Here is a 10,785-nt window from a genome sequence, read left to right on the forward strand (position 1 = left end):
AATGTTGCTAAAAGTTCTTAGCTTTTAGTTTTTTGCTTTACTTTTTTGCCTCAGCCTTTTTTTATTTTTTATTTTTTTAACAAAATTAACTTTATTGGAAAAAAGAAAAAAAAGATAGAGTCTAGCTTTTTGTTACAAATTTTTAATATAAAAGTTATCAAAAACTTATATCTTTTAATAAACATTATGCAAATAAGTTAACTACAATGTTCCCAAAGGCACACCCATGTTTGCTCTATACCAACAAATAATTATCCCTCTGGTTTTCGGAGTTCATATTCCCAAATAGCTACAATGACTAAAATGAAAATACGTCTTGCAGTTTATTAGCTCTCCCTAGGAAAGCATCAACGATAATTACATTACATTGCAAATTCAAGGGGCTATTTCTGAATGCAGGCCAAGCTTCAACTTTGTATGAGTCAAATGACAACCACGATATGCACGCTTATGCTTACACACATCACCTATGAGGACACAGTCACACACACCCACACGAAAGAGAGAGAGAGATGTATATGATAATGAAAAGTTAACAATCAGCTAATCAATTTTACAACAATGAAGCATCACCTACAACAGATACATTTGATGCATAAATAAGACATATAATACATAATTATAGCACATCCCTAACAACAGACCCAATAGCTAGCCCATATGGCTCTGGTCAGCATATACGGCAAAGAAGCTTGAATAAAACTGTAGCCTCTTTGCGGAAAGGTTGCATGATCTGCTTACTGCAACATTATTGAGGATGCTAATCAAAGCAATGTAGGAGATGGTCAGCGCCTTCTCTAGCTTGGTGTACTATTTGGATTGTCAGTAATAGGGCCTTGTGTACTATCGGGGTTAGTGTTAGTAGGACAGTCACAAGAAAATTCACAAAACCAGCATTTCCAGCGCTCTTCCTTTGGAGTGCAATTGGCTTCTCGCTCTCCCAGCCAAAACTCAAGGCAGCTCATAATTTGACTCTTGAGCCAATCAGAGTCATATGCAAAACGATCTTCACCAAGCACTGAATTATCTTTTTGGTATTCATATCTGCCCCAAACCAACCAAATAAATATCTTGCTAAAAGAATGGTATAAGCTGTTGCTAAATATAGGTCCCAGACATGAAGAAACTTTCATTTATTCTATACAATCAACTCCTTAGTATGATTAGTGAGTTTGCTAGTGTGGCCCACTATGGTTCCCATCCAACATCTTTTATTATGTATTCCAAAGACTAACTAAAATACATTCCAAGGCACTTTCATGTTCATGCATCTCAATGACAGCTCCTATAATTTCAGCTATAAAAAACGGGCAACCTGTTAATGACGTGGCTTGATCTTAATGAGGAATGAGGTGCATTAATTGCACCTAATGCCACATATGAATTTAATAGTCCAGTGTGAAGTTGGCTATTTTAACAAAGTTTGAGTGGTACTAGAATACCACCATGCCAACTTAGTTGGCTTCTCCAACTATATACATATTCAGTCTTTCATTTTTTTCTCAAGCAGCAAATAGTCAAAAGCTAAATTCTCTTATCTTGAGCTTTTGTGAAAAAAGAGCTCTTTGGGTGTGTTTAGAGTTTGCATGTTGTGCCACTATTGTAATCTCCTTATTTTCTTAGTGAAACTTTCTCCTCAATGCCATTGTGGATGTTGGCCTAAGGCTGAACAACATAAATCTCCATGTTCACCATGTGACTGCTCGTTCTACTTTTTTTATTCTATTTCATATGAACCCACTATTATTGACTATATTAACTACAATTGGTATCAAAACTCCGCTACCTCAACATAAACAATACTCATATAAAGAAATCACCAACATTAATTTTGCATTTACCTCAATAACAGCTCGTGTTTAGCAGGGGACAGCTTGCTACATATATTTCTATAACATCTCACCACATCATCAAGGGTCTGCACAGCCAAAGTAAAATAACAAACTATAAAAGCATGATTTTGGAGTTGTTAGTTATGCAAAACTCTTTAACTTGACCCTACATTGTTCACCATTCTACAATTATGTATGGATTCATTCCATTTGCTTGGCAAGTTTGTGACTAAATGAATCACTAACCATGAACCAAATAACAGAATGAAAAAGAAACGCCCATCACTTTGCTAGAAGAGTAAGAGTATCGTTGTGAGCACTCCTTGAATACTATGATATGACATTATAATTTCCACCTAAAAAGGTGTCCCAGAAATACATAAAATGATAAAGAAAACATCATGCAATATGGCATCTCTGATTTCTAGATTGAAGTAACTAATGATTCAAGACAGAGAGGATCTTTACCTCCACAGGGAACCCTGACTTAGCTGTGTTCTCTCTAATTTCTTTGCATAAGGTATAATATGGATCCAAGGAAAAGAAATCAAAAAACTGTTTTGAGGGGAAGCTATCAGCTACTAAATTGTCCCACAGATACTTGTAGCACATTAACTGAAGCCTGTAGATAGAAATGTGCACATCATGATTTTGTGTTGATGCAGTAGCTAACAGCTGCTTACGTCAATCACTCTGAAACATAAGCATTTTAATTTGCATACCTTCCATTTCTTCTCTGTGGTTCTGCAGGAAGTGTATCTTGCACACGAGTCTTGATGTCAACTAGGATCGGGTTTCTATCAGTTTCAGTTACTGGCATTCGAACCTCATCAACCATTCCCACCATCCAGACACCTTCTGCAAAGCCTATTCTGGTGTAGTATAGTCCATCAGAAAGGTAAAAAGAAATATTAAAGATCAGTTCTCCATTTTTTTTTTATTGCCCTCTTATCAAATTTTAGAAAACCATTGTCTCAGTTAAAAACAGGAAAAAAAACTATATGTATATAATCATCATCATCACCATAATATTACCAAACTAACCCCATTGCTTTGCCAAAGGCAAGGGGATGATTTATAAATTTCTTCTTCACCGTTCATTTTCCATATAGATTTTAAATATCCAAAACATTAAAACAATGATTTTAAATTATTAGTACTGTTCCAATGACATTCTTAAGACAATCATTCTTAGATTAAGATACAGAAACATGTCACATTGAACTCAATTTTAAGGTCAGCATCTCTTTACAATCTCAGATTCACATTCAGGCCGTACCATTAGTTCATATCAGGGTCTTAGGGTAAAATTATTCCCCTGAACATTATATTTATATATATTCTACTATATGCCTTGTAAGAAAAAAAACAGGATATTTGAAAGTCTGGATAGATCTCCCGTTAAAAAAATCTAACCTAATGCCCTTTTGTGGCCAACAGAATTTTGTTAACAACCACAATCAGGGGAAAATAATTATATGCCATGTGATGGTTGGAAGATATTTAAACCATGAGGAGCAGGAAATTGAATTAGATTTAACCACACAGGATTGAACTTACAGTGGCAGCTCTCGTGTTAATCCGTCAAGCAATAATTGATTTGCACCAATTATAAAATTCGTAAGCTTCACAGCCCATGCATCCTCATCTGATTTGACATGAAGATCCAATTTTTTTACAACCTACCCAGAAATCCAATCAGGATCAGATTATTGTACAAAGTGAGTTTGGGAGGACAAACAAAGTGACCAACAGAAAACAAAGCATTCAGTTTGCTGACCAAAATGTGTAGCAAAAAAATTATTTAGTTGATGTCTAATATGTAATTACTATGTCCAAGTATGCTATCTATGTTCTCCGTCACTTTGCAAATATTACTTACTTAACACCAATTATTTACTTACCAAAAAAAGGGCACCTTGAAAAAGAAAATGTTAAATATGCCAAATTGTATACCTCTTCTTCAAGTTTTGCATGGCGAGCGCGACCTGTTTTCATAGCTTTAGTATTCTTTCTCTGGCCAAAAAGAGGACGAAACTCCCTTTTTTTTTCACACCATTCCTATCATGATCATGAAATGAGAATGAAAGTGATATGAGTATGTTTCAAATTTGAAAAGTTGCATGGACTAATAACTTCGCTTCACTAAATCAAATAATAATGAACAAATTAGAACATTATTTAGTTGATGTCTAATATGTAATCACTATGTCCAAGTATGCTATCTATGTTCTCCGTCACTTTGCAAATATTACTTACTTAACACCAATTATTTACTTACCAAAAAAAGGGCACCTTAAAAAAGAAAATGTTAAATATGCCAAATTGTATACCTCTTCTTCAAGTTTTGCATGGCGAGCTTGACCTGTTTTCATAGCTTCAGTATTCTTTCTCTGTCCAGAGAGAAGACGAAACTCCATTTTTTTTTCACACCATTCCTATCATGATCATGAAATGAGAATGAAAGTGGTATGAGTATGTTTCAAATTTGAAAAATTGCATGGACTAATAACTTCGCTTCACTAAATCAAATAATAATGAACAAATTAGAAAATTTTCTACAACAAAACACGACATATTAAGCTTGAATTTTCAGTTGGCACATATGATTTAACATCTTAAAAGGGCCAAAAAATATATGAAGAGAGAGGGATAAATTCTGGGTAGTTCCTAATTGCCAGCACAACCTTTTACTGTTTAGATTTGCAATCCTCCTAGGTGTGATTTCAAACATTATTCACTGATAGGCATTGTGAGAGTACTCAGCTGGTAGGGTAGTACAAGAGAATTTAATAGAAATTGAAAATACAGTTTAGTAGTTTGGGTTGCCTATAGAAGGGCTGCCAAATAAATAAAGGGATAAAACCATTTTTCATCCCTACATTTTCACTCCAATTCTCATTTTGGTCCCTAACTTTTTTTTTCCACCGATTTAATCCCTATTCTGGAAAAAGCGTATCATTTTTGTCCCCGACGTTACATTAGAGACAGAAATTGCACAACTGGCAAACGAAATAAATTAAAAATATTAAAATAATGCACCATGTGTCCACGTGGTTCCACGTCAACCTCTAAATTAAAAAAATTAATTTATTAATTTTAACTAAATAAAAAAATTAAAAACAGAAATAAAAACCAAACCCAGCAAGAACAACAAATTTCAAACCCAACAAATTTAAAACCCAAAAAATTATATTCAAACCCATATTCCGAAAATCTGGATTTGATTTTTGTGTTTGATGTTTTGTGAAAATTTTAACTAAATGAAAAAAAAATGGAAAAAACTGAAATAAAAATAAAAACCAAGAAAAGTAAGAAAATTCAAAACCCCAGAAGATTCAAAAACCTAGAAGGAGAAGGAGAACAAGAACAAACCCAGAAAATTCATACCACTGTCACTACCAAACCTCCATACCCAAACCACTGAGATTCATACCCAAACCCGCTACCTAGCCACAAACAACTACTAAAATCCATACGCTTCAGTTTTCAGAGACCCACGCAAGACCCAAGATCCATACCCTTCAGTTCTACCAAGCCACAAACCCACTAGCTAAACCAACCCAACAACCACTAAGGCCAACCCAGCCACCATCAAATCCAACCCAACCAACCCATCAAATCCAACCGACCCACAGCGAGCCAAGACCACCTATGGCGAGCCACGACCACCCCACCCACGATGAGCCACGACCACCTCACCCACGGCGAGCCACGACTACCCATGAGCAGACCACAGCAATCTGAATCCCACCTACCCAAAGCCTCCATGCTGATTTGTGCCACGCCGATCTGAGGCCCAAAAGCCAATATTGAAAGAGAGGAGAAGCTTTCAAGGTGAGAGGAAGAGAGGAGAGAGCGTGGGAGAAAGAGAGAAACTCTGAAAGTGAGAGGAAGAGAGAGAGTGAGATTAAAAAATAATTTTCTGGGTTTGTTCTTGTTCTTATTCTCCTTCTGGGTTTTGAATTTTTTGGGTTTTTGAATTTTCTTACTTTTCTGGGTTTTTTTTTTTTTATTTCAGTTTTTTCCTTTTTTTTTTTTTTCATTTAGTTAAAATTTACAAATTAATTTTTTTTGTTTTTAAAAAATGACATGGCATTTGTGGGAATTATTTTAATTATTTTAATTTTTTTTTCCATTTGCCAGCTGTGCAATTTCCGTCTCTGATGTAACGTCGGGGACAAAAACGAGACGCGTTTTCCAGAATAGGAACTAAAATCGATTGAAAAAAAAAAGTTAAAAATCAAAGTGAGAATCGTGTGAAAATGTAGGGACGAAAAAGGGTTTTATCCCATAAAGATGCCTGCAAAACCAGCGACTGAAATGGATGTCTGATCCACAAGAATATGTGTTTCCACCAATTAGCATGAAGGATGTCCCCTCCTGTTTTTTCATATCAGCTTACTCTCTTACTTATGAGCTATATGCGTACATTTTCCCACCTTACCGGATGCTCAGTAGATGACTGACAAGAGGAATCTAATCAAGGAGTTTGGAATGAGAAAAAGAAATGCCATATTCATAAGAGTCAATTTGATGTAAACCATTCAAGACAGTAAGGCCATACAATACACAAGCAAGATCAAGATGATGGGCTGGCAGACTTGAACCTATACAATTTGAACTTCATGGAGGTGAAGTCGATTGCTTAACTACATCCTGAAGCATCTGATTCACAACAACAACTTTCAATGCACTTCATGAGCAAATCAATTTGACTGATAAGTATGCATGGATTTCCATTGTATATACTGAGAACCAATTTATGACCAACCTTAATTATCTAGCAGCCTAAAGGCCATTACCTAGTGTCAGTCCCACCAAAGTGGACTGTAGGGAGGAAAAGGGAACTTGTGCCTTACAAGTTACAACCCAAAACCATCACCATTTCAACAAACAAAAGGCTCTAACCTATTAAGGCAACTTTGTGATAATTTCAAGGGCTCAACTTCTCCAGCAAGAAACCAAAGAATTCGGTGTCTTGGAAACAAGAATTTGACTCTTTAGTAATTATTGTGATGGTTAATTAGTAATTATTCTGTACTCTAGAAGCAACACTCAATTCACTCGCATAATAATAGTTTATCTATACTACTATTTATAAGGCTTTCTCTATTTGGAATTTTCATTTTTTTTTTTTTTTTTGTGTTAAAAAATGCTCTTATACTCTTATGTTTAAGTATAGACAAAACTAAAGAATTAATCTGATAAAAAAAACCTCTAACTCCTACTAAAATATAACATAAAAAATAAAGTCATCTCTTATTAATTTTCAAATTACTTTATTCACTACTTTATTCAATTATAAATTAGATTCTCAAAATAAAAATTATATATATAAAATAAAAACATTAGTTTTCATTTTTTGGCTAAAAAAATTCTTCATTTCATGTGAAATGAGGCTAGTATTAATTAAATTCGTGGTTTTGAATAATATTCCGGCTAAATTGCAAAGTACACCCCTAACGTTTGGGGGTGATTGGATTTTACACCCCAACATTTTAGAACTTTGATTTTACACCCCAATATTTGGTTCCGTTAGCAAATCACACCCCCAGTTAGATTTTACTGTTAACTGTCAAGTCATCTTGCTGATGTGTTTTTTTTTTTTTTGCTAAATAAGCTCAAAACGACACAATTGCAATGGAAATGATGTGATGACTTGGCACATGCTAAACGACAGTGTTTTGCCCAAAGAGAAAACAAACAAAAAATATAAAAATCCTAAATTTAAACCCACGAACCCAACCCTCCCTTCCTAACCCTTATGAACACAGACCACCCATCGGCTCTGCAACCAGCTCCTTGCATCATGAACCCAGACGTGAGCAAGTTCATCGAAGGCTCCAAGTTAGCTCCAAGGCGGTAGTAGCGGCGGCGACGGGTACTTTGTGATATCGTGTTAGAGCAAAGCACTATAAATGACTCTTCCTTGTCCTCTCTGGTTCTTCTGCTTCTTTCTTCCTAACTCAATTCCATCTCTTTAGCTTAATTTTCAATTTCTCACCTTCATTTTCGATCATTTATATAAATATATGTATGTTTATTTTATATATGTAGGCACCGACAAATCTTGATCTTTCAGCCGGACTTGAATTTCAAGTTTGAATCTTTTGGCCTTTTTGGCCAACTGGGTCGGTTTGTTTTTGTGTTTAGAATCGTGGGTTCAATCTGGTTTTTCGATTGGATTGTTGGGTTTTGGTTTTTCTGATTAAATTTTTGGGTTTTGTTGTATTGAAATGGTCTATTTCCATAGCTCAATCTCGGTCTGCAAGTCTGTTGACCAACAAGCCACCACAGCTATGGCTGACACTAAATCAAAGCACGGTAATCATTTGTCTGGGTTTATAAGGGTTAGGGAGGGAGGGTTGGGTTCGTGGGTTAGGGAGCTAAGGGCTGGTTCATGGGTTTAGATTTAGGATTTTTAGATTTTCTGTTTGTTTTCTCTTTGGGAAAAATGGTGCCGTTTAGCATGTGTCAAGTCATCACATCATTTCCATTGCAACTGTGTCGTTTTGAGCTTATTTAGCCAAAAAAAAAAAAAAAAAAAACACGTCCACAAGATAACTTGGCAGTTAACAGCAAAATCTAACCAGGGGTGTGATTTGCTAATGGAACCAAACATTAGGGTGTAAAATTAAAGTTCTGAAACGTTGTGGTTTAAAATCCAATCACTCTCAAACATTAGGGGTGTACTTTGCAATTTAGCCTAATATTCCCAAACAAAGTCATATAGACATATACATCAATCAATCAATCAATGTGTCACAATGTAATCTTCAAAGGTCAAACTACAATTAAACATGAAAATTTAATAAAAATAAATCAAACCCGTTTTCCAAAGCCCTCCAAAAAAAGAACTCCATACCGTTGCAGTGATATCTGTGACAAACAAGCCAGTCTTGTTCCTAAAGCGGTGGAAAAACGAGCCAGCCACTCTGCTCTTCTTCTTCTGGTTACTCCTAAGGCTTCCCAAATCTTCAATATCGGAGGGTTCTGTACAAAACGAGAACCTCCTTTTGACTCGGAGGGTGATTGACTGAATAGACCTCGCGTTTCTCTGGAACGACTCATACTGAGACTGAGACTGAGACTGAGAGGTTGAACAAATTGCAGGGACTGCAGAGGAAGAGAGTGAAGAGCGAGTAGAGGCCAAGGAAGCTTCAATGGAAGCCAGTTTTTCTTCGTTATCGAGCTCAGCGACTGTAGAGGAAGATAGAGAAGAGCTAGCGAAGGCTAAGGCAGCTTCAATGGAAGCCATTTCATCTTCACTCACGACCTCGGTTGGAATGTCAACACCACTACTGTTGCTATTGTAGTTGGTGGTGGTGCTAAAGGGTAACTCAAAGTGTGACTCGTTCATTTTTGCGAGAGCTAGTTAGGCTATGAGAGAGAGAGAGTCGAGGAGGAGAAATGAAATGAACGTTGGCAATGCTTGTAAAAGTAGTCGTTACAGGTGTGGAATCTTTTTTAACATTTTATAGCTTCCTTTGGTCTGAAGGTTCCTGAGTTTCAGACCCGTTGGCGTTGGGTTGTGTTGTACGTGTACGAATGGAAAACGAAGTCGAAAAAGCTACTATTATTAAGCTCTTCTAAAAACGATTAATGCAGTTTCCTGGGGCATTAATGGCTTAAACAAGTTTGTTAATCAGATTAAGTTGAATCTTTACGCCTTTTACTTTTATGGATTTCCTTGACTTTAGGGGCTACAATATTGTGATTGGTTCACTTTTTCTCGTGTAAAGTCAGAAACTACGGTCATGTTTGGTTCGAGGGTCCTCAATTTTCATATATGTATAAATATATATATATATATATATATATATTTATTTATTTATTTTGGTAACTCAATTTTCATATGTCCACACTTAAATCTCATCACTCAAAATGGTAAGAAAAAGTGAAAGTTTAAGAGAAATGAGAGAAAAATAAAAAATAAAGGTAGGTAGTGAACAGTAATATAGCTGCCTGTTGGTGAGCATTATTGTTCTACCACTTATGGCGACTTTACATGTGAGTGGGATCCATTTAGTTCAGTAGAATTATTACATTGCTATTGTAATTCAGTTTTCATAATTTAAAAACACTAAAATCTGTTCTCATTTTCAATCACTCAGACTTTTTTTTTTTTCTTTTGTTATGAGTGATGAAAGTAGAAAATCAAGCCTAACATGTTGAAATGATGTAGGCCCAAAAAAAAAAAAAATTGATTAAGGGTGATGAGAATTGAGTAATAAGTGATAAAAATTACTCAAACCAAACATGTCCTACATGGTTCCGTCTGTATGCTCCTACTTTAGAAAAGAACTATGTGGAGCCTTAATAAGTAAGCAAAGAACTCTATTCTCATTTTTTTTTTTTTTTAAAATTAAAAACATGTGGGTGGGATCCACTTAGTTCTATAGAATTATTAAATTGCCATTGTAACTCTGTTTTCATAATTTAAAAACACTAAAATTTGTTCTCATTTTCAATCACTCTGACTTTTTTTTTTTTTTTTTGGGTTATGAGTGATGAAAAGTGAGAAAGAAAATCAAGCCTAATAGGTTGAAATGATGTAGGCCCAAAAAAAAAAAATGATTAAGGGTGATGAGAATTGAGTAATAAGTGATAAAAATTACTCAATCCAAACATGTCCTACATGGTTTTGTCCCTATGCTTCTACTTTAGAAAAGAACTACGTGGAGCCTTAATAAGTAAGCAAAGAACTCTGTTCTCATTTTTTTTTTTTTTAATTAAAAACATGTGGGTGGGATCCACTTAGTTCTATAGAATTATTAAATTGCCATTGTAACTCTGTTTTCATAATTTAAAAACACTAAAATTTGTTCTCATTTTCAATCACTCTGACTTTTTCCTTTTTTTTTTTTTTTTTTTTTTTTTTTTTTTTTTTTGGTTATGAGTGATGAAAAGTGAGAAAGAAAATCAAGCCTAACAGGTTGAAATGATGTAG

The 10,785-nt window shown here is 35.1% G+C and overlaps 1 protein-coding gene across 3 annotated transcripts; it reads right to left on the bottom strand.

Moving 5' to 3' along the window:
* Positions 1–299: 299 nt before the first annotated feature.
* Positions 300–9,408, bottom strand: LOC126733376 (exonuclease V, chloroplastic-like). 3 transcript variants are annotated; one of them, XM_050436654.1, is made up of 8 exons: positions 8,701–9,408; positions 4,166–4,270; positions 3,789–3,893; positions 3,393–3,514; positions 2,555–2,704; positions 2,301–2,454; positions 1,842–1,918; positions 300–1,044 (listed from the first exon to the last, which is right to left on the bottom strand). In XM_050436654.1, exons 1-8 carry the CDS (start codon positions 9,193–9,195, stop codon positions 798–800), a joined length of 1,455 nt encoding a protein of 484 aa, XP_050292611.1. In that variant the 5' UTR covers positions 9,196–9,408; the 3' UTR covers positions 300–797. The 3 variants fall into 3 exon arrangements, with proteins under 3 accessions (XP_050292611.1, XP_050292632.1, XP_050292621.1); XM_050436675.1 differs by lacking the exon at positions 4,166–4,270; XM_050436664.1 differs by lacking the exon at positions 3,789–3,893 and having other exon boundaries at positions 8,701–9,407.
* Positions 9,409–10,785: the final 1,377 nt, after the last annotated feature.

This window comes from Quercus robur, chromosome 1, assembly GCF_932294415.1.
Source record: "Quercus robur chromosome 1, dhQueRobu3.1, whole genome shotgun sequence".
Classification (NCBI taxonomy): domain Eukaryota; kingdom Viridiplantae; phylum Streptophyta; class Magnoliopsida; order Fagales; family Fagaceae; genus Quercus; species Quercus robur.